The 27,789-nt window shown below is 44.8% G+C and overlaps 1 protein-coding gene across 9 annotated transcripts in view; it reads left to right on the top strand.

Annotated features, from left to right (window-relative positions):
• PTGR1 (prostaglandin reductase 1) overlaps positions 1–27,789 on the top strand; it is a 55,101-nt gene that overhangs the window by 17,617 nt on the left and 9,695 nt on the right. For 6 of the 9 annotated variants that reach the window (XM_084834667.1, XM_084834668.1, XM_084834665.1 and 3 more), the window contains 6 exons: positions 3,565–3,610; positions 9,353–9,412; positions 16,337–16,504; positions 18,771–18,888; positions 19,847–20,002; positions 27,388–27,493. In XM_084834667.1, the coding sequence (XP_084690793.1) occupies positions 3,565–3,610; positions 9,353–9,412; positions 16,337–16,504; positions 18,771–18,888; positions 19,847–20,002; positions 27,388–27,493 (654 nt within the window). The remainder of the gene's footprint in view (positions 1–3,564; positions 3,611–9,352; positions 9,413–16,336; positions 16,505–18,770; positions 18,889–19,846; positions 20,003–27,387; positions 27,494–27,789) is intronic. The other 3 variants (XM_084834671.1, XM_084834670.1, XM_084834669.1) reach the window with 1 other exon arrangement.

Here is a 27,789-nt window from a genome sequence, read left to right as displayed (position 1 = left end):
TGTTTTATTCATGTGCATTTGTATTGTGGGGGTGGAGGGGAGATGCCAGTGAACAGAAAGTTACATAAAACAGTGCATATACAGCACTCGGTGCCAAATTCAGAACAGCATAACTGAAGAATGGAGGATAAAAACGGTGGCAGCAGCACAGCGGCAGTAGGGGGTGGGGGTGGGAGTGGGGAATAAGAGGAAAACATTCCAGAAGCATCCCTGCTTAAAAAGTCACCTGGCGTTGCTTTCGCTCTACTGAGACAGTGGTCTGACAGGAGGTGTTTTGGTTCAGTGTGTCCAAACTTCAGTTAGTTGAATCATAGAGTAGTCCTGGAACATGTAATCCTTTAAAACCAAAAGTGCACTTTCAGCTTTTGAGTAGAATTTTAGAAAATGGGCTTAGGGTGCAATCCTATGCATGTTTAGACGGAAAAAAAGCCCTAGAACTTTGGGGAATGGTGGAAGTTGTAGGATTCTCACTAGCTGGGGAATGCTGGGAGTTGTAGGACTTTTTTTTTTTTTGTCTAAACAGGCTTAGAATTGCGCCCTTAGAGGAATAAGTAGAACAAAAGAGCTTCCTTCCACAACACAGTCAGTAAAACTCATTTGAAAGTATTCCATATTTGCCAGTGAAAACAGTTCTGCTTCCTCATTTTCTCCCTATTCAAAATCTCTGGAAATACGAGAGTATAATAATTCTCCACCCACCCATCCCACATAATCTTTTGGGCACAGAATTGTCTTTTACATCTCCTGTTCCTAGCCTCCTGGCTTGCACTTATTTATTTCAGTTAAATCAATCAGTGGTGCCCCATTAGATAGATCTTGTGTTTTTGGAAGCAAAGGTCTAGCTTGGCCCAAAGATGGAAATAAAGGTTGTATTTCCCTGTTTTGAAGTACCCGTCTGGCTCCGATGTTAAAGTTTTGAAGAATAGCCTCTGATGCCATTATTTTGCTCACCATCCAAAGTGAAGAAAGGGTCAGCACCAATCTTCTCTGGTATTGTAATGTCGGGAGTATCTGAAAATATTTCAGATCTCTAATTGTTAGGCCCAGCTTCAGCAAGTTATTTAGATTTGACAGAATTCTGTATTTCCCTTGCCAACTAGGGAGGAAGCCATTTTGTAGAGGGAAGACATCAAGGGCCACTTGATGCGAAGAGATGACTAGCTTGTAATCTATAGGACCCAAATCAGTCCTTGCGGTAGTAAGAGGCATTACTAGATCCTGGGATGCAGGGTTTCCTCTGCTTGGGGTATGCTCCTGTTCCTTTACGCTCGTAAGTAGTTCCACATGATTTAAGATTTGCTCAAGCCTGAATTTCATTTCTGGAATTAATGCAGTTTCTGCTTCAAGTTGCTTGAGAGCCTTGAAGACTGCCTCCAGAGTAGAGGACACCAACGTGCAAAGCTCTGCAACTTGCTTAATATCAAATATTTCTTTTTGCTGGGGTGTGAACTGGGAGGGGGTGACAGCTTGGGTTTCTACATAACCAACTGCATGACCATTTGGATTATCAGGTGGGTCCTCCTGGGTGAGTAAGTTATAGCAATTTTGTAACAGGGTGGAGCATAATAAATTAAGATTTCTGTCTATGTACCAGTCAATTTTAGACTGTTTGGCTTTGGAATTAAAGAGGGGGTTGAAGAGTGCCTTGTTCTTTTTTTACTTGACCCCTCCAAATAAGGTGATCTGCCTTTACTTTATCTTACCTTACCTCCCAAAATTGTGACGTGGAGAAGCCCCAAAGCTGTTTAAACCCAGATTTGAATGTATAAACACGACTATGGATTATGGTATTTTGTCTGGTACAATACTAAGATCTAAACAGTTTGCACTTATCCCCAAACCTTACTGCTGAGCCCCCCCCCAGTTTCTCCTCAGATGGAGTTCGCTCCTACCTACTTAGCCAAGTCAGTTGCACCAACTCCCCCGGCGCTACAACTTGTTCAACTTAGATAGTTATTCTTAAGTCTACTAAGTCTTCTTAAGTCTGTTAACGTAAAACACCATTTGTAGAGTTTCTTTAAAACAGAAATGGCAACAGACCAATGCTGAACTTTCAGCTTCCACAAAGCAAAGCTGGCCAAATGTCCAAACCCTTCTCCAATGTGCGGGGGAACCCGAAACCTTTACAGATTCTTCATCAAGGCAATTGCAGCAATCCAGCTTGGGTGCGAAGAGATTGTAAACAGTTCGCTAGATGCTGAAATTCAAAGAGCCACCAAGCCGCAAACAGAGCTCAGTTAAGTCAAGTCCACGATCTGCAGGTGAAGCAATCAGCCACAAAAACGCTCAAGGCCTCCTGCTGTTGTAGTTGCTCTGTTTTCGTTATATCTTGTCAGATAACAATAATTTCCACCTTCCAGAGGAAAACAGCTTGCAAGGTCCAAGGCCAAAACTGAGGACCATGCGTAGGGTTCTTTGAGGCAGGTCTGTGATCTCAGAAAAGTAATCTTTGATTACAAGAGAACTTTGTTGTTTGTTTCTTTGTCTGCATTTCTTGGTTCTACACTCAGTCATATAATTTGGGTGGGGAAAAGCTCCTTAGTGGCTTGAGCTGTTCAGGTTTCATCTCAGCAGAGCTTCAGAGACTGTCAGTTCATCCCGGCCATTTATTTCAGTTTTTCTCCTGTCTCTTCTCAAAGCATTTCAATAGTTAACTACTTCTTTTTTAAGTAAAGCCAGTGTGCACACTCAAAAATTTATGCTCGTATAAAGTACATACTAGTACATTTGTTTCTCATCCTTCCTGCAAGGAATGATTATGTTGCTAGGTTGCAAGAATTCTACTTCTAGCCTGTTGGAAGAAACAATCATGGTGGGGGTGTGGAATCCAAAAGTTCATTAAAACAGTCTTTAAATTGGCAAGTTGCAGTGGACATGATGGCAGGAATCTGCTGACATGATTGAGAAAATTGTCTGGAAGAAAGGGGGTTAAATGTCCTTCTGTCATGCAGACATATACATAGCTTTCACTACCAAACCAATGCACTTCTCTCCCCCAACCCCGCTACTTTTAAAGAAAATAAAAGAGGCCAACATCGAATGATGGATCTTCAGCATGTGGGCCTGGTTCTCACTTAATGCTAACCCATGGTATGGGTTGTTGAATTGTGAGTTGCTGTGATGTGTGAATGCAGCGGCACTCGCAAACCATGCGTTGTTAACCACAAACAACCCAGAAAGAGAAACCATCGTTTGTTACTGGATTGTAAACTCTGAGTTGTTTAAACCATGGGTTGTCATTATGAGTGAACCCAGGGCCATGGGTTCTTCATGGATGGTTTTGCCAGGCTACAGAGGTAGTGAGCAAGAGTGATCAAAACAACCAGCCACTTCACATGCCAGTATTGCAGTGCTGCAAAGGCCTTTGGGATACAGGGAGGGAGCAGTGAAAGGAACAGGAAAAACAACAACCCAGGGACTGAAAAAACAAACGACAGTTTGCTCGACTGTCCCTGGGTAGGACAACAAACTGTGGGTTAAATAAACCATGGGTTAGTGTTACGCATGAACCAGGCCACTGTCTTGTCTGGCCCTTAATCTAATTCACTTTCTTCTGAATTTCAGAGGTGCTGCTTGAAGCTGTGTTCCTCAGTGTTGACCCCTATATGAGGTATTCTTTTCCCCCCTCCTAACTTTGAGTTAATTCATCCTATGAAGTATAATGCTACAAACAAAGCTCAGTTTGATCGTGTGCCTTTCGCCAAGAATTCCCAATTAAATCTTGATTTTTGCCATATAACAGCTTCTTCTATAGAACAGTGACGGTCAGTGGGTATGAACTTCCAGAAGGGCACTCTGTTGTTGCAGCACCAATGGGCTGTCCCCCTTCATCACAGCATACCATGGCACATTTTTAAGACTATAAACAGTAACTTAGAGCCGAGCAACATATTACCTTTAGCGGCATAGTTCTGGCCTTGAGTACAGGAAATTGCCAGTGTGGGGAGGGGCAGGCTGGATCAGAACCCTAGCATGGGGAGAGGGAGCTTTAACATTTTGCTCTCAGTTGTGGTCTCAATTCAGATCGGAGGTGGGGGGGAGCTGCAATTTGCATCGCACAAAAAAGTTCCCATCTGTTTCAATTGTTCTTTTTTGGCAGTGCAAATTGTGGGCACACCCCTCCCCCACCCCCCAGTCAGGACCACAGTATCTGGAGAAAGAGTTAAACCTCCCTACTCTCCAGTCAGGACCACAGTATCTGGAGAAAGAGTTAAACCTCCCTACTCTCCATGCTCGGGTCCTGATCCAGAGATGTGTAAAAACAAAATGCTAACCTTGCACTCAAGGCCAAGGTGGTATGGAGAGCCAGTGTGATGTAGTGGTGAGAGTGTTGGACTGGAAGCCGGGAGATTCAGGTTCTAGTCCCCACTCTGCCATGGAAGCACACTGGGTGACTTTGGGCCAGTCACAGACTCTCAGCCCAGCCTCCCTCACAGGGTTGTTGTTGTGAGGATAAAATGGAGAGGAGGAGGATAATGTAATCCGCCTTGGGTTCCTTGAAAGAGGAAAAGAGCGGGATATGAATGCAATAAATCATAGAATCATAGAATAGTAGGGTTGGAAGGGGCCTATAAGGCCATCGAGTCCAGCCCCCTGCTCAATGCAGGAATCCAAGGCAGAGCATCCCTGACAAACGGCTGTCCAGCCTCATCTTGAAGGCCTCCAGTGTGGGAGAGCCCACCACCTCCCCAGGTAATTGGTTCCATTGTCGTATTGCTCTTACAGTCAGGACGTTTTTCCTGATGTTCAGATGGAATCTGGCTTCCTGTAACTTGAGCCCATTATTCCATGTCCTGCACTCTGGGATGATCAAGAAGAGATCCTGGCCTTCTTCTCTGTGACAACCTTTCAAGTACTTGAAGAGTGCTATCATATCTCCCCTCAGTCTTCACTTCTCAAGGCTAAACATGCCCAGTTCTTTCAGTCTCTCTTCATAGGGCTTTGTTTCCAGTCCCCTGATCATCTTTGTTGCCCTTGTCTGAACCCTCTCCAGTTTGTCTGCAACCTTCTTCAAGTGTGGTGCCCAGAACTGGACACAGTACTCCAGATGAGGCGTAACCAGTGCTGAGTAGAGGGGAACTAGTACTTCCCGGGATTTGGAAGCGATGCTTCTATGAATGCAGCCCAAAAGAGCACTGGCCTTTTTTGCAGCCACGTCACATTGTTGGCTCATATTCAGCTTGTGATCGACAACAATTCCAAGATCCTTCTTGCTTGTAGTGTGGTTGAGCCACGTATCCCCCATCTTGTAACTGTGCATTTGGTTTCTTTTTCCTAGGTGCAGAACTTGGCATTTGTCCCTATTAAATGTCATTCTGTTGTTTTCTGCCCAGCGCTCCAGTCTATCCAGATCACTTTGAATTTTGTTTCTGTCTTCCAAAGTATTAGCTATACCTCCCAATTTTGTGTCATCTGCAAATTTGATCAGCATTCCCTGCACCTCCTCCTCCAAGTCATTAATAAAACTGTTGAAGAGCAGTGGGCCCAGGACTGAGCCCTGCGGTACCCCACTCGTTACCTCTCCCCAGTTTGAGAAGGTCCCATTGATAAGCACTCTTTGAGTCCGATTCTGTAGCCAACTGTGGATCCACCGGATCGTTGTTTCATCTAGCCCACTTTGAGCTAGTTTGCTCAACAGGATATCATGGGGCACTTTGCCGAAAGCTTTGCTGAAGTTGAGGTATATGATGTCTACAGCATTCCCACGGTCTACAAGGGAGGTTTCTTGATCAAAAAATGAGATCCGATTTGTCTGGCAGGACTTGTTTTTGACAAATCCATGTTGGCTTCGAGTAATCACGGCATTGTTGTCAAGGTGCTTCCAGATGGATTGCTTTATGATCTGCTCCAGAATTTTCCCAGGGATTGATGTCAGACTGACTGGTCTGTAGTTCCCAGGTTCCTCCTTTTTACCCTTTTTGAAGATAGGGACAACGTTAGCCCTCCTCCAGTCATCTGGCTCTTCCCCGTCCTCCATGATTTCTCAAAGAGTATAGACAGCGGTTCTGAGAGTTCTTCTGCCAGTTCCTTTATGATCTAGGATGCAGTTCATCTGGCCCTGGAGATTTGAACTCATTCAAAGTAATGAGGTGTTCCTTGACCATATGCCTATCGATCTCAAGCTGCAATCCTGCCCCTTCAGCCTGTACTTCGCCTTTGCCAGGGGGGTCATAGACCCTCTTTTGGGAGAAGACTGAGCCAAAGTAGGAATTGAGCACCTCTGCCTTTTCTTTGTCATCTGTTATCGTTTTGCCATCCTTATTTAATAGCTGAACCACCATTTCTTTCCTCTTCCTTTTACTATGCACGTAGCTGAAGAAAGCCTTTTTGTTGTTTTTAAAATCCCTTGCTAACCTCAGCTTATTCTCAGCTTTAGCCTTCCTGACGCCATCCCTGCAATTCTGTGCTATCTGCCTGTACTCTTTCTTTGTTACTTGGCCTTCTTTCCACTTCCTATATGTGTCCTTTTTTGTTTTCAGGTCATCCCTAAGCTTTTTGTGAAGCCACATTGGCTTTTTCTGTTGTCTTCCACCTTTTCTTCTTGTTGGAATTGCTTGTGATTGTGCCTTGAGAATTTCCTTTTTTTAAAGCTCCCACCCATCTTTGACTCCTTTTCTTGCTAGCATCGCTTGCCATTGGACCTTACTGATCATTGTTCTGAGTTTATGAAAATCAGCTTTCCTAAAATCCAGGGTACGCGTTTGACTACACTCGGCTTTTGCTTCCCTTAGAACCAAGAACTGAAGTACAACATGGTCGCTTTCCCCCAGAGTTCCTGTAACTGCTACTTTATCCACTAAGTCATCTTTTTTGGTTAGGATCAAGTCAAGGATAGCGGATTCTCTAGTTCCTTCCTCTACTTTCTGTAGGAGGAAGTTATCCGCCACACAAGTCAGGAATTTCCTGGAGGGGCCATGTTTTGCAGAATTTGTCTCCCAACAAATATCGGGGAAATTGAAGTCCCCCATTACTACTACATCATGCTTCCTTAAAACATTGGCTATTTGCTTTTCAAAAGTTTCATCGTCGTCTTCTCCTTGATTGGGTGGCCGGGAGTAGACTCCGACCACCAGGTTCCTTTTATTCTTTGCTCCATTTATTTCAACCCAGATGCTCTCGATGGGGCTACCAAGCTCCTCCTCCTGTATTTCTGTGCAGAGATATGTATTTTTCACATACAGTGCAACCCCACCTCCCTTTCTGTTCCTCCTGTTTTTTTTGAACAAATTATATCCTTCAATTGTTGTATTCCAGTCATGAGAGTCATCCCACCAAGTCTCAGTTATACCTATCAGGTCATAATTTCCCTCTTGTATTAAGAGTTCAAGTTCGTTCTGTTTGTTTCCCATACTCTGGGCATTAGTATATAGACATCGAAGACCATGTGCTTCATAGTCTGGCTTTCTTCCTACATGTGTCTGAAGACTATGATTGGGCGCTATCAGAGCTGTTCTCTCCATTGCAGTGCATGCGCCTATGTCCATTGTTACCCCCAACATTACATCTCCCTTCCCCGTAGGATTCAGTTTAAAGCCCTCCTGATGAAGTTCTTCATGCTGTGGCCAAACACATTCTTCCCAGCCTTTGTGAGGTGCAACCCATCCCTTGCCAACAGCCCATCTTCCAGGAAGTATAGCCCGTGGTCCCAGAATCCAAATCTCTCTCGTCGGCACCACCTTCGTAGCCAGTCATTCACCTGGAGTATTTTTCGTTCCCTTTCTTTCCCTCTTCTAACTACTGGAAGGATGGATGAGAAAACTATTTGGGCCCCAAAGTTCTTGAGTTTCCTTTCCAAAGCTTCAAAGTCTGACGTGATCTCTTCATAGCTCCGCTTGGCGGTATCATTTGTTCCCACATGGATGAGAAGAAAGGGATACCTGTCAGTGGGCTTTATGAGTGCAGGCAACCGTTCAGTCACGTCTCTTATCTGTCCTCCTGGGAGACAACATACCTGGCGACTCCATTGGTCTTCGCGACATACTTGGGTCTCGATCCCACTCAGCAAGGAGTCTCCCACTACTACCACTCTTCTCTTCTTCTTGTAGGCCTGGGTTTCATCGCTTCTGTTTGACTGACCTTTAGCCTCTTGCTCACTCTCATGCAGGTTCCCCTGTGATTCTTCCTCTGCAGGCTGTCCTCCAGTCTCATCCGCAAGTACCTGGAATCGGTTCCACAGCTCCACTGCTTCCACTGGTGCAGAGTGGCGTCTAGTTCTTCTTCTCCTAACTGTCACCCTTTTCCAAGGAGTATCCTCTATTCCATTTTTCTTCACCTCAGCATTTCCCACTGCCTCATCTTGCTGTTGCTCTTCAAGCTTCTGGTCTGCCCTTTGCTGCTGTAGTTCCCCCATTCTGTCCAAGAACTCTTCGTGTTCTCTTATTCCCCGGAGGGTTGACAGTCGCCGCTCCAGTCCACTTACTTTTTCCTCCAGCAGCGTGATCAACTTGCATTTGTTGCAGGTGTAGGCCATGTTGTTCTCAGGCAAGAAAACAAACATTGCACACACCTTGCAGGTCACCACCACTGGAGAGTCTTGTCCTTCCATAGCCTCTTTCCCTTTTTGTGTCTAGCTTTGTGATTGTTCTAGACTAGCCTGTGCCTGCTCCTCTACTCAGTAGAGGTTAAAAGCAGAGTCCCAATTGTGTGAAAGTGTGTGTTACAAGACAAATAAATGGGAAATAAAAATAAGGCCAGAACTACGCAGCTAAGGTAATGTGTAGTTTATCCCTTATCAAGATTCCAAATGCTGTTCCAAAAGTTCCTTGTGAAAAATAAGGTACAGACTGTGCCTGTGGTCACATCTTATCCCGCTGTCTGGTACATATGTGGTTTGGATTATCCATGTATGAAGTTGTGATTAGTATTTTAGTTCTGTTTAGGGTTGCCAGTTCTTACAGGTGCTGGCTAATCCACAGAGACTAGCAGATAATACTTATCCCCCAGAATATGAAAGAATCACCTGTGGATTTTTGTACTCCAAGCTGCTGTTTACTGCATAGGAGCAGGCCAGACCATTGCTCTGGTTAGTTCCAAGCCACACGCCATAACAAAGAAGTTGCCATAAACACTGTACAACATGTTATACATTTCCACAATTTACATCTACAAAAACAAAAGCCCCAGTAAAAGGCTAGTTCTCGATTTGGTTCCATTTTAAAATAACTTCGGGTTGGATCCAGACTAAATCATGTGAACAGTGGGACAAACGCGTTTAGTGACGTCCCATTGGTTTTGGCTGGAGCTAAATTCAGTTAACATAATCTGGATCCAACCCTTTGTCATAACAAGTTGTTCCCATTTTTATAAAGGCAATCTCTTATAAGCCTGTCTCGTTTCTGCTTCTTCTTTGCAGACCATACAGTAGGCTCCGTATGCAAGAAGGTGATACAATGATTGGCTCCCAAGTTGCAAAGTAAGATTTTCCTTGGCTTGTTTCCTGTCCTCCCAAACCACCCATCTTCCTTTCTTACACTGGAAATGGGGGCTTGGTCTTTGGCCAATAAAAGCAACAATACTTGGCCAGTTGTCTGATCAAAACAATATTGGCCAATAATTAAGGAATTAGTGTATTATAAATGTATCCGAGAGAAAGGTGCATGCCAATAACAAAACTGCCAAGTCACGAGAACGCACTTAGAATGCCTGTTGTTGCTTGTTGGTGTTGATGGGGTAAAGGCACATGAGCTTTCCTTGGATGCCCTCCCTGATTCCCTCTGTTGGGTGAGCAGACTTCAGTGTGCTCAGACCTGTTACACGGCATCCTCATGTCTTTGGGAGTCCTGAACACCCTTGGCAGGCTTTGTGGTATTTCTCTTGCTTCTGTGTAAATCTCTGCAGAGAGAGATTCTCTGCAGCTCAGTGCTTGTGGTAACAGCCCTCTGTAATAATAGCTTGCTGCAGTTCTTCACTGCACTGCAGTAACGAGGACCTCTTCATAGCTTAGCACTTGCTGCCCATCAGGGGCATTGCTAGGTTCTTAAAAGATCCGAGGCACAGGCCCGTGTGTGTGTGTGTATCTAAATCTAAGTGCACCTCTTATATATATGTGTGTGTGTGTGTGTGCGCGCGTGTGTGCATGCGTGTGGTGTGCTTGCGTGTGTGTATAGATTACATACATAAGTGTGCATTGATTCCCCCCCCTCTTTCAACTCAGACCTGGATTCAGCATTTTGGAATACATTTTGCTTCTGCTTAGACCAATTTATAGTCACTTTAGCTCAGCACCAAACCTGAGTCAAGGTTTGGAAAAATGAGTCTTTATGTTGCCTGTTGATTACCATGGAAAATTAGAAAAAAAATAACTTTTTTCTCTTGGTCAGAACTGGATGATAATTTCAGGCATTGTAGCCTCCTAGAAGGGGATTACACTTGCCCAATGTCAGAAAAATAGGTGCAAGGTTTATGTTTTGATTTTCTTTAAAAGGGAACTGCCAATAACATTTGTATTATTTGGAAGAACTGGATAAACATTTCAGGATTCATTGCCCCATCAGAGGAGATCATGTCTGCCAAATTTCAGAATGATAGCCACAAGGTTTTTTGTGCAAGGATGACCTTGACATTTTGAGGTCTCCAAAAGAGGACATACTTATCTCTCTATGTTCTTTGTGGACCATTGTTCTGAAAATTACAGGCTGTCACAAACCCCTTGGCCCCCTCTTTCCTTAAGCACTCACACACACAAATAGAGAGGCTTCAGTCTCATGCCTTTAATTCATTATTCACAGGTTCATTACAGATGCAAATCCTCAAATACTCTCTGGCTACAAAGGAATGCCTCCAGGCGATTCAAATGGGATCACCGAAAGATGCCTGCAGTTTGAAAGGGAGACTATCTGGCTAGGCTAACTTAGGGAGGGAGGTCCCGTCCCTCGTGTGATGCTTCGTAGCCTCTCACGCATCGCTAACTGGATCGACTGTCTGAGCTCCACCTCTGACATTTCCCTCTTAGCTGTGCTCCGCTGCCTTGCATCTCTTAGGTCACAATCCTCAAGCCCCTCCTCCTGCTCGCTGCTTCTCACAGAGGGGGGGTAAGGAGGAAGCTTCATGCCCACCCGGCCATCTGCGAGTTGGTAACCTGAGACGCACACCTACCCATATCTGAACTGGCTTGTGAAAGCACTTCACCCAGTTCTGGCTGCTCCTCTTCTGAATCTGAGCTGCTACTGCACTCAGAATCAATCCTGACACAGACAGCCTAGAGTTGTCCCTAAGTAAGAAACAGCAAAGTTTCAGAAATATAGGTGCAGCAGTTCATGTGGAAGGGGAGTTCTCCAATTTGGGGGAGGGAGTGATTTGCTTTCCTTTCCCTTCCCCAATAGTTTTTGGGTAAATTTGTATGAAAATACACAGGTCATTAGAGGTATCCCCCAGGCAAGAAACCTGCAAAGTTCCTGAAGGATATACATGCATGCAAATTCAGAATTACTAGAATTTATTTGCATTTCACCAATGTTAGCAGCAGGGGAACATGGGTGGGAAAATGCTATTCCACTCATGTCCTGCTTGTGGGTTTCCCGTGGGCATCCGGTTGGCCACTGTGTGAACAGAATGCTGGATTAGATGGACCTTGGTCTGATGCAGCATGGCTCTTCTTATGTTCTTAAACAGAGAGTGCCTCTGAGCATATGCAGATTTTTTTTTCTTTCACCACTGGGCACTTACATTCTCCCCCTACCAGTTCTGTTGCCCTCCATGCAACCATCCCTCCTCATCCTACCATCTTCCAGCGACTCTTCATAAAAACAAATGTCTTGTTTTGTGCAACTCTCCTCTACCTCCTCCTTGTTACGCCCAAGCTCTCATTTTAACTTCCTCCCCGTAACTTCATTTGTGCCAAAACTTCACCAGAATTCAGCCAATAAGTCTGTTTTCAAAACTAGGGCTAAGTGATGGAGAAACTCTGAGCATGTACTAAGTGCCTTTCCCTCACCACTGAAGCTAGAGTTCATGCAAAATACACACATACACGACAAAACATGCATAGGACTGAGCTGAAAGGGTAGTCAGTTCATTAGACGGAATGAAGTAGGCACTGTATTAAGCCTGCAGTACCATGCTCACAACTCAGGACTTATTTCTGAGTAAACATGCAGAACATCAGGGTGCAAACCTTCCTGCAATCGTATGCACGCTTTCCTGAGAGTAAGCCTCATTAAACATAATGGGGCTTCTGAGTAGGCATACATAGGCTTGTATAAATGAGCAGTATTTATTTCTTCTCCACTTAAAAAACAAACCCCAAACTCCTTATTTTTATTAAAGCTTTCTGTTCATAGGAACATAGGAAGCTGCCTTATACTGAGTCAGACCCTGGGTCCATCTAGCCCAGAATTGTCGGCACTGACTGGCAGCAGCAGCTCTCCAGAGTTTCAGGCAGGATTCTTTCCTAGCCCTACCTGGAGATGCCGGTGATTGAACCTGGGCCCTTCTGCATGCCAAGCAGGTGCTCTGCCACTGAGCCACAGCCCTTCCTATTGCTGGATAATGGCAACAAACAGAACAGCCCCAGATTTGTTTCTCTGCAACCATGTGAACCCACTTTTCTCAAAGACTCAAGTGAGAAGGAGAAAAACCAACCCTCTTGTCTGTTTGTATAAAGTCAAATATAGTTCAGAATTTCCCTTGCCCACCAAAGATAATTCTCTGTAAGAATTCCCCAAGATATGCTCTGGGTGGAATAAAGAAGAAAATGAAAGAACAGGATAGGGGAAGGAAGAAGAATGGTGATTGGAAATGCACGGGGGGGGGGGTGGGAGGGGGTAGAGAGAATTCCCTAAACCAAGTGGCTCCTTTCAGAGAGTAGTACTTCAGAGGAGTTTAGGAGGCTGTGGAGGGTTTGTAAGGATGGCACATACATAAATTAACTTTATGAGGTGAGATGGCTGAGGGCTTTTTCTAGCTTTTTTTAAAACACTAGAACCTATTTAAAAGCCTCAGCAGTTCCTCAATCATGACTCCACATAGTCCTAACCCTCGTTTTGGAATAATTTGAGTCCTACAGCTATTTAGGAGAAATTAAAGTGGACAGGGAGAAAGAAGTTTGTGGAGGCTGATTGGATCCTCTGCTGTACTGAAGCTATTAAACTTCTGCAGAATCCAAAAGTTCCAGTTTGGGGCAGTAAAATCAGATGCGGTGTGAAATACCAGTATTTCACTTGGAGCTCTTTCTTCCCTTCCTTCTCCCTCTTCAAAATTTCATTGCAGGCAAGCTCCCAACAGTGGGCATGTAAGAGCAGAAAAGTAGGGGGAGAGAGGTTTTTTGCACCTCAAAAAAACCTACACCAGAGATTGGGGATAGTGACCTCCTAATGGTCACCTTAAATACCTTCTGATTAGGATCTCTAATCCCCTGTGTGGCTTGACGGTTTTTTACTTTTTGTTTTAGTCTTTGAGAAAAGGAAATTTTACGCATGACTAGCACGAAAGCCACTGGTCCTAACTGTCTGAAATTTGGCACATTCAGTCAGCTCCATAGGGGCTTTCAGGTCCCCAAATTCCATGCACTTATGTGGAAGAACAAAAAAAATTATAGCTCTTTGCTTTGACAGATTTTCTTGAAAATAGCAAATTTTACCTATGGCTAGCACAAAAGCCATTGGACCTATCTGCCTGAAATTTGGCAGGTTCAATCAGCTCCATGGGGGCTACCAGTTCTCCAAGTTTCATGTATTTATTCATACAAACTAAAGAAGTTATGTCCGTTTCTGTTTTCCAATGCAAGTCAATGGGAAAATTTTAAAAAATGGCAATTTGAACAGCTCAAAAGATCTGGGGCACAGCTCAAAAAAGATCCAGGGCCTGTGCCCAGGTGAGCTTACTCTAATGACGCCCTTGCTGCCCATCTTCCTCCTCCTGCCCAGACAGGTCATGAGAGCAGCAGCGTGCTCCCTGGGCAGCAGAATCCATTCCCCATGGCCTTGGTGTGGCTCTGCCCTGGCTCTGTCCTCTGGCTGCTGACGGCTGAATCTTCCTGCAGCTTGTCTCAATACTACAGCTGGAATTTCAGCAGAGAGGAAGCAGTGTGTAACTGATGTCAGTGTGATTGTTCAGCTCCCTCTTCCCTTTGAACCTTTAACCTCCCCGTGAACATCTCTGGTGACTGTATGGGAGACTCACTCAGACAAAGGGCCGCTGATCGAGAGCACTCTTGTGTTGTCGTGGCCTATCATTGGTCCGATTTCTTCACTGCCTCTGCTTGTTATTGCATGAGCTGTCCTCTGTGTATTAAATGAGCCACATTGCCATCACAATGGTGAAAAGAACCATCGATAACCACTTAATGCCAATGAACCATGTCTCATCACATTATTCTTCAGTGTTGATGACCACTTACAGAAACATCCTGTAATGTCCTGTTCCAGAAATGTTTCTTACAACGCACAGCATCCCTTGCACAACCCCAGCACATGAAGACTTCTGAGTGCTTCATGTGCACGTCAGCAAGAGCAGCTTCAGGTGGCTTTCTTGCGCCTATGTCTCCTTCTTTTAAAACACTTGATATTATTGGCTCTAGGACAGGGGTGAGCAACACGCAGGTGGCATACAGCCCCACTGCCCCTGGTGTGGCCCCCACTGCGCTGCCAAATTCGGTTGCAGTACAGTTGTCCATTCTGCTGCCATGCAGGCAGCAGAAGCACTCAAATGTCATAATCTTTGGTTTTCCCTGGAAAAGACAGTGACAATATCTTAGCAGATGTCACAACAATAGTGTGCTATAATTGCTATAGTGCAATTTTGGGCTCAGGCAGTGCTCTTCCTCTTGTGCAGAATGCACAACCTCATGTTCATCTCCCCAAATTCATGCTCCGTGGTGAAGCATGTGTGCTTATGGACCCAGTTGTAAGCAGCTTCTGTTGATGTTCATGGCCTGTGATAAGGAGCCAACAAGTACAGGAGTAAGGGATATCCACAGTGTCCTGCAACAAATATTGTGAGATTTCAGTGACCCAAATCCATATGAAATGCCTTTATCTGTTAAGGAACATTGCATCCAAATATCCATGTATTGCAAACAACATTATTATAAACTTTTTAGTACACACTTACCGAGCAGCCATCCATGTCTCCCCGCTGGTATCCACTCCAGCACTATGCCTACAGTAGACCAGGGGTGGGCACCATCAGTAGGCCTACAGTAGGCAGTGTCAGCCCTTGCTAGTTTGGCCAGTAGTCCTGGATGCTGGGACCTGGAATCCAACAACGTTTGGAAGGATGCAGGATGGCTGCCCCAGCCTACAGTAAGCGCAGCGGTGGTGCAAATGCAGACAGGATATGGGAGGCTGCTGGGTAAGTGTCTTCTAAAAGACGTATAATAATTCTGCTCTACACCAGGGATTGGTGCTCTTCAGATGTTGTTGGACTATAACTCCCACAACCATTGACCATTAGTCATGTTGTCTGGGGCTGTTGGAAGTCAGTTGTCCTGTTTCAGAGAGGAGTCTTTCCCAGCCCTACCTGGCAATGCTGGGAGTTGAACCCAGGACCTTGCACAAGCCAAGCGGCTGCCGTACCACTAAGCTACTGCCAACTGCCCCATCAACCCTATCAGTATAATCTGAGTGCTGTGTTCCATCTTTGAGAGTGGTTCTATAGCAAATAGGTAATTCAGTGCAGGAATCCCCTGTGGTCCTTCAGTGCACAATAATGGCTTATGCTGCTTGTTACGTCTGCCTGTTTTGTTATGTATGTTTTTATATTGTTAAATTTAACCCAGGTAAGATAGGATTAACAGTATGCCAGAGAGTGAGTGAAAGGTGGGGGGCTTGTATGTTCCTGAGGATTCTAAGGTTATGTAAAGGATGAGCTGGCAGTTAGTCAGGGCCTTAGGGATCGTGGAAGCAAGATCTAGGTAGTGGGGTTTGTGTATAGGATTTTAGGAGAGGTGGAGTAGGTAGGGAAGTTACGAACAAGCATTGATTAATAATAATAACTTTTCATGTTTTAAATAAATCTTTATTTGCTTTTAAAAAATCCAAATTCCCACGTGTTGTTTGATTTTACGCCACCTTTATTATATCCATTTCCTGATTACTGGAGTGGATTGAGAGAACCAACTGAGCATACTGACTTTCTCTGGAACCCAGAGAGAGTTGAAGCTTGTGGGACAGTGGGCACAGCTGTCCCAAAGTAAAAGCAGACATTCCTGAGGGGGTTGGTTCTCAGTTTCTGAGGAGGAGGCTGGGGAAAAGATGGAACTCGGGCAGGAACATCACACTGCTCCTTGATACACACTTAGAAAGTATTAAAAGAACCTGCTGCTTTTACTTCGCAGTATGTTGAGTATCTTCTTGCCTTGTGTGTGTGTGTGTTCATTCCTCACTTTTATTTTTTACAGAGTTCTGGAGAGCAAGAACCCCACATACCCAGTAGGGGTATTTGTTATATCTAATTCAGGCTGGGCAACTCATGCCATTTCCAATGGCAAAGACCTATCACTAATGCTTCCTAGCTGGCCGGGAAACCTTTCCAGATCTCTGGCTCTTGGGACAATTGGCATGCCCGGGTGAGTGTGCTTCAGTGATGTGTTACAGAGGCTAACAATGTGCATCATATACACCTATGGCTTCCAGTCGGCTTTAGACTCCACCAAATGGCTCCTGAGTATAACAGGGGAGGGCATGGGTAAATTGCCTCCCCAAGCAGTGTGGTCTCCAGGTTTATGGGGGCCTTCAGACAAGGCACCCGTAATGTGGGGGCAAAGTTCTCCAGTGTGTATTTCGGGGAGTTCAGCTCCTGGCAGCCACCATTTTTATGTTCCAGAATGCTCCAGAATGATGGTATGTCATGATGTAGCATTGTTTTGGGGCATTCTGGGGAAGAAAAGATGGTGGCTGCCAGGAGCACTAGAAATTTTTGTCCCTTCTCTAAAATTGTGGAAATGACCCCCCCCCCCCCCCGTAAAACATATGTGTGTGGGAGGGAAGATTTCAGCCCAGCATTAGAGCAAATTCAGAATTCTCTCTTTTTTTACTTCTGACCTCTGTGTGAGGTGAGAATGGTGGCAGTCTTGGAGAAATGTACCCTTTGCTAGTGTTAGGGTGAATGCCCATATCACCCTCACCCTCCAGAGTAGCCTTGCCCAACCTGGTCCCCTCCAGATGTGTTGGACTGCATGTCCCACTGTCCCCAGCCAGCACGGTAAGTAAGCTGTGCTGTCTGGGGTTGATGAGAGGTTTAGTCCAACACATCCAGAGAGCATCAGGTTGAGGGAGGCCAATGTATATTCATCAGATATGGTCTAACGTTTGGCCCCTTGTCATTCTTATGAAACTATTTCCCTGCTTCTTGGAGGCTACAAAGTTCTTCACTTCAAAGTTCCAAGTCTGGATAGTCCCATAATCTATATCAGTGGTCTCCAAACTTTTTTGATTGCGCACCCCTATCAGTGAAAAAATTTTGGGTATGCACCCCCAATATATGTATATTTATTTATAAATTATATACATGAACTGCTGTACTAATATATTATGTACATTATAAAATCTATACAAAATATAAAAATCAAACAGGATGAGATAAAGATGAAATAAACAATATTTTTAAAATATTTTTTAATTAACTGTACAAAAAAACTTTTTGCTCTCACTTAAAAAAATTATTAATATAATCTGTAAATCCACTTAATGCACACGTTGTTGTTATATGCTGACGATCGAGCGAGGGCACCACTGTTAACTTGCAAGGAGGAGAAAGGCGTGCTTGGCCGGGCTCCTGCCTGTGCCAGAGCCAGGGGTCCTGGTCACCAGCCCCGCACCCTCCACCTTGTTCCCACTCCTTGGCCGACTGGTGGCTTGGCCTGCGCTGTTAACCCTTCCCGCTCTCCTTTGGCAGGATGGAAACTGAGAGGAAAGTGCCCGCTTCCCTCTTGGCTTCAAAAGGAGAATGGGAAGAGTTAATCTCCTTTCTGCTTTCCTTCAGCAGGATGGCAGCTGAGAGGAAAGCACTCTCTGGCTTTCTTCTGGCTTCAGTCTGCCAGTGGAGAGCGTAAAGGGGTAACCTCCTCCTGGGCAATTAACCCTTCCCGCTCTCCTTTGGCAGGATGGAAACTGAGAGTAAAATGCCGGCTTCCTTCTTGGCTTCATTCTGCGAAATGAGAGTGGGATGGGTTAATCTCCTTCCTGCTTTCCTTCAGCCACAGTGGTGCCACCCTCCTTGCACACAAGGGCAGCTGGAAGGAGCAGCGGGAGGCAGCTTGCACACCTCAGTGGATCGTCTTGTGCACCCCCTGGGACGCATGCACGCCATTTGGAGACCACTGATCTATATAACCCTTTCCCAACAGGATTTGTAGAACGCGTATGCAGGTTGTTTTTCCCTTCCAGAGGAATGAGATCAGCTTGTAGTGTGCCTTTGGGACACTAGGGGAACAAATGTCATTCTGGGGTTCCTTGCTGCAGCAGGACAAAAGTCTTTAAGAAGAACAAAACATGGGAGACGTGGACTCCACTGTTGGAGAGGAATACTCCATATTTTCAATGAATAAAAAAGCCTAAATTTAAAAGATGCTTGAAATGGTGGAACTTTTGACATATGTAAGCTTGTCATGCAAGGGGAGGAAAGTGGCATGTTGAAATTCCATCTTCTGCGCTGCTTTTAAAGGTACAGGAGCCCAGTGGTCCTGTGCCACGGACCACCCTGGACTGATCAGTGGTGCACACCCTCTTGGAGCTCTTTTTGATTTCATTGTTTGGGTATGTACACCAGGGTCACCTTGGTCTGTGTCAGGATTTCTTTGATGAGCCAAGCCTTTTTTTACCCATTCCCCACAGGCTTACTGCCTATTTTGGCCTGTCTGAAATCTGCAGGCTGAAACCAGGAGAGACTATCCTGGTTAATGCAGCAGCTGGTGCTGTGGGCAGTGTGGTAGGACAGATCGCTAAACTAAAGGTAAGTGGCCATAAAAGCACATCTTGGTATCGTGGAGATGCTTGTGGTGAAGAGTGGGAGGGTACAACCCGTTGGAAGACCCCAGGGCAATAGGTTTGCATGCCCCTTGATTGCTAAGCTTCTGGACAAGAATCAGCAGGATTGCAATAGTTGGTCATTTTTGATATTTTTGGCTTGATTTGTACTATTGACTATTTCCAGAGAGGAGTAGCCATGCTAGTCTTTCAAGTGCCACCTTTTAATTGATTTTGCTGCAACAGACTAATGGCTTCACTGTGGCATAAACTTTTGTGGGCTAGATGGATGAGTGTTCTCCTCCGTTTGGCAGATTATACACTCATGTATACACATACATGGGTATAAAGAAAAAAACACACGTAAGCAGTATGGCCCCATTGTTACTATGCTCTGTTTGCAGATAATATACCTCAAGCATCCAATGAAGTGGACTCTACTCCATGGAAGCTTATGCTATAATTAACTTGTTTGCCTTTTAAGATGCTACAAGAGTCTTGTTGCGCTTTGTGCTATTGGCTGTACCTGTTCACAGCACTTTAAAAGAAGTTCCCTGTTACAGGACACCAGTGCCTCTATCTGCTCCTTTTGTCTGCACCATAATATTCTGCCCGAAGTCTTTCCACCTATGCTGACAGAGGAAAGTTACAGGGGAAAGTTCTTTTTGAACTGTGACTGTCCTAATGCAACATATAACTCACATTCGGTTTCTATCGTGCATGTAACCTTGAGTTTAAATGTGCACAGCAGGAGATTTAAGGACATGCGATGCATTGAAGTTTAACAGGGGTAAGAAATGGCAGAGCCAAGTTACCTTTCCTGTTTCCTGGTAGCATGTAACATTGTGTTTGTTTGTATTTTGTAAAAACGCCTCATGTTGAAATGACGTAAGCTGTAAGAGTGTCTATGTGTTACCTTCCCCCATCCCCCTTTTATCTTGCAGGGTGGCAAAGTGGTTGGCTGTGCAGGTTCCGATGAAAAAGTTGCCTATCTAAAAGAGCTTGGCTTTGATGAAGCCTTTAACTATAAGACGGTGGGGTCCCTGGAAGAGGCACTGAAAAAAGCATCCCCCAATGGCTATGACTGCTACTTCGATAACGTATGTTCAGACTGAGCATGACCCTGTGTGCCAGCCTTGAGCTATAAAGGAAAGCTTGACTGTATTGTAAACTCGGTCTGAGGGGACTGCCCTGTTGAGAGTTGTTGACTTATCTTATCTAGAACCTCTGCATGTGCACAGACTTTGCTCTGCAAAGGGAAGCTGTGATTAGGGATGTCTGTTGCTGGGAAATCTGGTTCTTTTTTTTTTGACTCAGCAGAGTTCTGCAGTATGCACAACTTGATTTGCACTTGCGAGCTGAGCTGCAGGGTTTTCCCTGAACTCTGGTAACTTTTTTGTGTACTTTTCCTGCAGGTTCTTCAATTTGCACAAATTTCTGAGCAATTTGGGCAAATTAAGGTCAAATTTACACAAATTGTAGAAAAAATATGCCAATCTGCAGACTGGCCCGACTCGCTGCAGACCAAGTTGGGCGCTGCAGCAGGAACTGGAACGCAGTCTGTGGGCCGAACCTAGGAAAACTCATTGAACTCCACCCCCGAGAAGGATTTCTCTGACATCCCTAGCTGTGATACATTGTTAGTGTTATGAATGCAGCCACCTGAGGGTTCTCCAGTGTGATACAATGGAAGCTGAGTAAGTCACACCCACTTCCACATCTATAAGTGCAGGGCAGCTATTCAGATGACCTTTCTAAGGCCAAGCTAAATTCCTTGAGATCATACAGACTGGACTAAGATCAGATTGTGTGTGTGAGTGTGTGTAGAATTAAAGAGCCAACCTGTAGAGACAAGACTGAACACCAGAACGATTTGAAAGTCTGTATTGGCCTAGCAATTTGATCTTGCAACAGGCAACTGCAGAGGCATGATTTCTCCTCCCCTGCCTGCTTTCAGAGTTCCTGAATAAGAAAAGCCAATTACAGAAAAGCATTTTGAGTAGCAAAGTTTTACTGACTTTTTTTAAGAATTACACAGCTTGAAAAGACGCATGCATGCAAAACACACACACACACAAACACACACACACACAAACACACACACATACAACCAAAGAACAAGTCATGCCCATTCACTGCCTAGCCTAGTCCAAAATTTCCCCTCAATTATAAAATAAATGAATCAAAAGCAGAGCAAGGTTAAAGAATAACAAGAGACTGAATAGATCAGTTAAGAAAGAAACTAAGCAAGAAGCAAAGGAAAAAATGGTTAAGGGAAAAGTGCAAGCAAGTGCAAGGAGAAAAGAATAAGTATAAAGGGGAATAGGTGAGGAGCAGGCTGAGCCAGCGCGGGGGATATGCTGAGATGTTTGTGTGGAAACAGACTATCAGATCTCTCCACAGATCAGATTATCAAGGGATTAACGCTTATTATAGGACAATTTCTCTTTCACACAAAGCTCCTTTCTCTCCTTAGCCACTTTTTACTGGTAGGGGAGTTGTGAGACTTCCAACACTAAAGGACAGTCTCTTGGCCCCGAAGAAAGCTCTTAATCCCTAGATTATCAAGTTTAGTAAATGACGAAATAAATGGAATGTAACCCTAGGGTGCTTCCAGACAGAGAGGTTCTGGCACTAAAAATCAGAAAGCACTGTTTGGAGCTGTTCCATCTTTTCTTCCTTAGTGGCTTTCCTGCAGTAAGAGAAAAGATGTAAGAAGCAATGGAAAAAATACACGAGAGGGTTACAGGTGGATGATATCATCTCTCCCCCCCACACACACACACACAATTCTCTGAGGGTGCAATCCTATGCATATTTAGATAGAAAAAAAGTCCAACAGTATGGCTGGTTTTGGAATGCTGGGAGTTGTAGGACCTTTTTCTGTCTAAACATGGAGGCCAGGGGTAGTTCCAGGCAGAGAGTTCCTAGTGCTACCAGTCAAAATACAGAGTTCAGAGATGCCATTCTGTCAGTCCAAAACTGCTTTCTATTAAAGAGGCCATAACTGTACTTGACTCAGCTATACATGACACTGAAGATCTAGATCAAGCTTCACTTTATCCTTGATGAAATTAGAAGTTGCTATAGCTGGTTCTGCAGTTCTGTCAAGAGATTGAAAACAGTTAAGAAAGGAGACAAATTGGCTTCAAAGCACTTGAAACCTTGAGGCAAATTTTTAAACCAGGAATGCTGAAAGATTACATGCCGTACTTAGAGGTGAATTAAATTCCTCTTGATGCTGAGGAAAGCTCTTCTTGTTTATTATCTGCTGCTATAAGCCGAGAATGAATATACTGCATTAGCTATCCAGTGCTTCGGCAGGAACTTCTGGTTTCTTCCACAAAATCAGCTCTATGCGTGTAAATAGGTCAAAGTCAAGAAGATATAAGTTGGTTTCCAGGATGATCCAGTAGCATCAGCTGCTGGGCTAAGGGATTAAGCAAAATGTAGGTGGTAGGACCCTGATGCCATCCATCATTCTAAGAGATCATTTCTGGCCCGGTCCAGTCAGTTGTCACAACGAGGGATGGGCAATTCAATCTATTCCTGGTTTATGTCACTTTTGTATGGGCCGATTCAATCCCGTTTCCACATTTTAAAAATATTCTGCTCAAAAATTTGCAGGTTGCAACTTTTCACAATTTAGAGGTTCTAAATGGTTCTGTCACAGAGAAACCAGTAACCAAACAAGGAAAAAATGACCTGACAAATGTATAATTCATAGGAAAGATGAGAAGAAATAAACAAGTCAGCTAGAGAGAAGAGAAACACCACTGCTGTTTGTGTGCTTGTTTACTCCTACCCCTCTGGGCCCAAATGAGAGGTGGGTGAACAAGCAGGTTGCAACGTTGAAGAGGAGGAGCAGGATGAACGGGGGGCGCTAGTCAGTGGGCCCCTAACAAGGTGTGGGTTCTCAGCAGCTGTCCGACTATGACAACCCTGTGTCAAGATCCTATCTGACCAGACCGTAAGGAGCCTTTTTCAGGGCTGGAATTCTGCAGAAAACCCTGACCTGGTGCAACCTGCAGCAGACCAAAGGCAGCCTATGGAGCTCAGTCAGAGGGATGTCTCACTGAAGGCCCCCAATAATCCCTTTGACCCCATACTGAGCCCTGACTCAATCCCCAACTCTCCTCCCTTATCCCTAGAGTAAATGTGGCAGCAGAAACATTATGAGAAACTTGGAATTGCTGGAGGAGCGACTATTTGGCTGTCAGAAGCTCCCCCCTCTCCCGCATTATCTTGGGTCTACACCAGAGGAGAGAGCTGCTTGAAGGCAGGGAAAGACCCAGCTGCAAGCAATGAACCAGGAGATGGCCAGGAAGAAGAGGAGCTGGCAGTGTGTCTGTAAAGCCTTCAGTCTTTTCTGGCCCTTTGCTAGGTTAACAGCTTCCTTTAAGCCCATTAGTTACAGCTTCTACAGACAAGGTGTTGCTCATACACAGTTGTGGGCTGCTTTGGGTAGGCATTACATGGAGGTGGGGCAAAAGATGGAATTTGGACCCTTTCCTCAAAGACTGAGTTGAAGGCCTTCACGAGGGGGTCATTTAACCTTTAAATATGAGGTTGATGAAGTGTTTTTTTTTTTTTTAACTAAAACAAAAGTCAGATTGCCATTAAAAAAAAAAATAGGTGGGGAAGTCTTCAAGTTCTTTTTGAAAGTCAGCATAGCAGAAATTCTAATTCTGTTATAGTTGGGAGAGATTTTTTTTCAAGTTTGGAGATCAGAATAAGTGGCCTGTCAGCATCTAATAAAAGCTTAGACACAGGCTTTGCTAAACCTGCTAACATCGGCTGCCTGTTGTACTGATAGGCCAAACTCCTTAAAGACCAAATCCAGAAACAGGGTGGTGGTGGACCGCTTTGCCTTGCAGCCCTCACTTAAAGGATAGAATTTGAGTGCAGCAAACCTTCTCACCGGGCTTTTCCAATTCTGGTTTGCTTGTTTAAATTCTGCCATCATTGAGTCTGGCTCCAAAGGTTAACAAAAAGTCCAAGTATCATTCTCCCCCTTTGCTGGGCTTGAGAAGCAACATCCTTAAGAGGAGTTCTGCAAAGATTATTAATTAACTTTGAGCAAATTAAAGACCCCCCGCTACTTCCCCTCCTTCCTTTACATCACAAATATTTCTCGCTGCTTGTGTATCTTAAAAGCTACTTGTTAGACTAAGCGTCTACTACACTCTGAAGAGATCATCATATGTGAATTGTTTAAGCCATGATGAGCTGTGTCACCTATGGGCACCATCCTGAAAATTCAAGCTGCAATCGTGGCTTGTCATATCATCCAAACCTGATGGGGGTGGGTTGTGTGCAGGCTAAACAACCCTTGCATAACCCTAAAACAAGCCATGGGTTCTGTGAAGGTTAGACAACCCTCACACAACCTGCTCCCTCCAGGTTTGGACAACACAACAAGCCACAGTTGTGGCTTGAATATTAAAAATAGCCACCGGCACACACCATAGCCCACTGTGGCTTAAATAAGCCACAGTGTGTTATTTGATTGTGTGAACAGGCCCTATTTAACAGTAGGCCTTGGGCAGGCCCTACTGTCAGGGAGAGTGAGGTGGCTGCCTCAGGCAGCTTGTTTTGGGTGTCATGAAAGGGCAGCAAATTGTTATTTACCTTATTACTGTATTTAAAAAAAAAATACTGCGAAGGAGGGGGAGATGGGCTTGTGGGATTTTCTGCCTTGCGCGCCAAAATAAACTTGGTTGGCCTTGATTACTATGCTCCTTTCTTTGGGGTAGGGGCATTTGCTGCTCTTTCTCAGGCAGCAAAATAACTTGGGCCAGCCCTAGGTAGGGCTAGATATCCCATATCTTACGGCTGCGTCCTGTATTGTTCTCTTCACTTTGTGAGAATGTGATCTGCTCTTACATACTTCTTTCTTTCAAACATGCTAAGAGAAAGGGCCACCGCAAATTCCCCCATGCTACCTTTAGTAGGAATGGCTACAGAATATACATACCTCAAAGGATAAGCACCTCTTGTCCCTCCTGACCTTAACCCTGCTCTTCAGCAAAGTATTGGGCCGTTGGTGTTCTCTTACACACAAAAGAACCCACTAAGATTGCAGTCCTATACCTACTTATGTGAGAGCAAGCCCCATTGAATGCAATGGAACTTACTGCTGAGAAAACCTGTATAGGATGCTGCTGTAAAGCTGTTATTTGTGCGGGTAGATGTCATTTGGCTCCTGATCTATCAAAATACGCCCAAAACGGTATTTGAGGAATTAGTGGGCTGGCTGTACGTGCCCTAGCTGTAACCTATGCCTTGTATTCCCACTATGCACAGCTCCTACATGGAAGAAAAGGAGATGGTGAAACATTCCCTATCTTAGAGCATCTCTACACCATCTTAAAATCCTGCATTTAAAACAGGGCTTTCTGCTTCTGTTTTAAATGCAGGATCATAATGGACTCCCTTTACACGCACTCCCCCCCGCTTTCCCCTTATCTGAGTCTTCCATATGTTTCATTGGTCTATCTCCTCTTATTGTGGGCTTTCCTCTTTTCACGAGGGAACTCAAGCGCTGCAGTTTGATAGCTCATTATCCCCGATCTTTTAAAAAATGGAATAACGGTCATTTAGTGCAGGAGGTGCCCTGGAGGTTGACGACGTCCTCTAAAGCAGCAGTCTCCAACCTTTTTGGGACCAGGGACCGGTCCGTGGAAGACAGTTTTTCCACGGACTGGGGGGCGGGGAATGGGACCAGGCCACAGTAGGGGTGTGGGAACCCCCTTACCTTGGGTCCGCGGGGGAGGGGCGATCCGTCCCTCCCCCCCTGGAATCCTCGTTGGACCTTGACTTGCTGTGGAGCTGCTGGCCAGCTCCAGCCAGGGGCAGACTTCCGGCTGCTGGGACGCAAATGGTGTCCGCGTAGCAGACGCCATTTACGTCCCTGTTCTTTGCAGTAATAGGCTATTACTGCAAAGAACAGGGCTGTAGCCGTCCAGCAGCTCTGCGGATTTGCCGCGGAGCGGAGCTGGCTAGGGCCAGCAAGGATTCCGGGGCGGGGGGATGGACGGACGGATCGCCTCCCCCCCCCACGGACCCAAGGTAAGGGGGGGTTCCCACACCCCTACTGCGGCCCGGTCCCTAACAGGCCACAGACCATGAGTTGGGGACCCCTGCTCTAAAGGACCCCACAAACTTCTGTGGGTGAGCAATCTCAATAGCAGGGTAAAATCGCTGTGTGAAGAAGCCCTTAAACTAATACAAGACCTATCCTGATGGTGGAATGCTACTACTTTGCCAAAATGCTGAATAATGTTTTTTGAAAATAGGTTGTCCATTAAGAAATGCTTTATAGAAGTTTTCCCAGAAATGGACTGGAATTTGCACAGCTGGAGCACAAATAAATGAAACGCACCGTTCTTGATTCATTGGAAAGTGATTAAAACAATTGTAAAAATTGGCCAGAGGAAATACAAGCCAGGGCATTATTTTCAACAGCTGTGCAAATTCCTGCAATGTAAACAGATCACTGAATCTGCTGTGGAATAACTCTGAAAGAGATGGAATTAAAATAGAACATACTCCATTAGTCCATGTAACTGTACTTAATATAGCAAGGAGCCCATTGTGGAAGTCGAGTCATTGCACTCTGGAAAGCCATGCAAGCCTCTCTCCTTGATTGAATGGGGAGAAACTAATTCTGGTTTCCAGCAGAAGCTGAATTTGCACAGAGCTAACTGGCCCACCCTTATGTCAATTCACAAAGCTCCTTCTTGGAGTAAGGGTGTACACCAGTGGTAGGGAACCTCCAGTCTGTGGGCCAGATGTGGCTTCCTGATCCAGCCTGTGTCCTCTCCTCACCCTGCCCCGCTCACCTGCTCAGTAATGTCTTTTCTGCTGCCTTTTCTGGGGTGGCACCAGAATGCCAGAACTGGGTGGCACCAGTTGGGGAATGAGCTCCTCAGAGGGGTTCGCCTGGCGCCTACGTTGTGATCTGGTGAAGACCTTTTTACTTTCCCAAGCATGTTAGTCTTTTAGCTCTGTTACTTTTAAATCTGTTACTGTAGTTTTAAGTCTCAGCATCACTGCTAAGTTTTCTTTCAGATTGTGCTTTTATACTGTAGTTTTAAAGCTTTTTACATTTTCTATTGTGTTTTATGATGTATTTTTTGGTTTTAATTGTTGTGAACCGCCCAGAGAGCTTCGGCTATTGGGCAATATAGAAATGCAATCAATCAATCAATAAGGCTTTTTTAAAAAAATGAAAAAAGTCTCCATCGTGCCAATGGAATATTTTTTAAGCCTAACACTGACTGACTCCAATGGAAGTCCAGACTAATAGGGACAGTTTTGGGGGAGCGGGACTCACCCCCACACTGCCCTTGCCACATGGGGGTGTATGAGAGTGAGGGGAGTATACGTGCATGGATAGATGCGTGAGTCCGTCCATCCTTCTGTCCCGAATGATCCTTTGCGGAATTTTCTGCCTTCCTAAAACATGCTCTTGTCTGCACAGGTGGGAGGAGCGTTTAGCAGTGTTGTTCTGGAGCAAATGAAGACATTTGGGAGAATTGCTGTGTGTGGCGCAATCTCATTGTACAATGACACAGTGTCCGCAAAAGGTATAACCCTTTTTGTTGTCTATTACTTTATAGCTATTGGAAGAAGAGAAAACTGATAACAGTAAAGCTTATGTTTTGTGGTGTTTTATATGTTTTCATTTCATGATGAAATAATTTCCAGGGGTTACAGCCAGGTTTATTCTGTTTAGAGTAAACCCTCTGAAATAATTGGGACTTAAATTACTCATGACCAACTTGTCCCATTCATTTCAATTGGTCTAGTCTAAGAAATCCAAATCTAACCCCAAGAACTCAAAGGAAAAATACTTGCTTATGTAACTTCCAAGATAAAACTG

This window comes from Heloderma suspectum, chromosome 2, assembly GCF_057233095.1.
Source record: "Heloderma suspectum isolate Gila_16-S chromosome 2, 16-S_ref, whole genome shotgun sequence".
Taxonomy (NCBI): Eukaryota; Metazoa; Chordata; class Lepidosauria; order Squamata; family Helodermatidae; genus Heloderma; species Heloderma suspectum.
The sequence above is the reverse complement of the archived record's forward strand: the minus strand, read 5'-3'. Positions and strand labels throughout refer to the sequence as shown.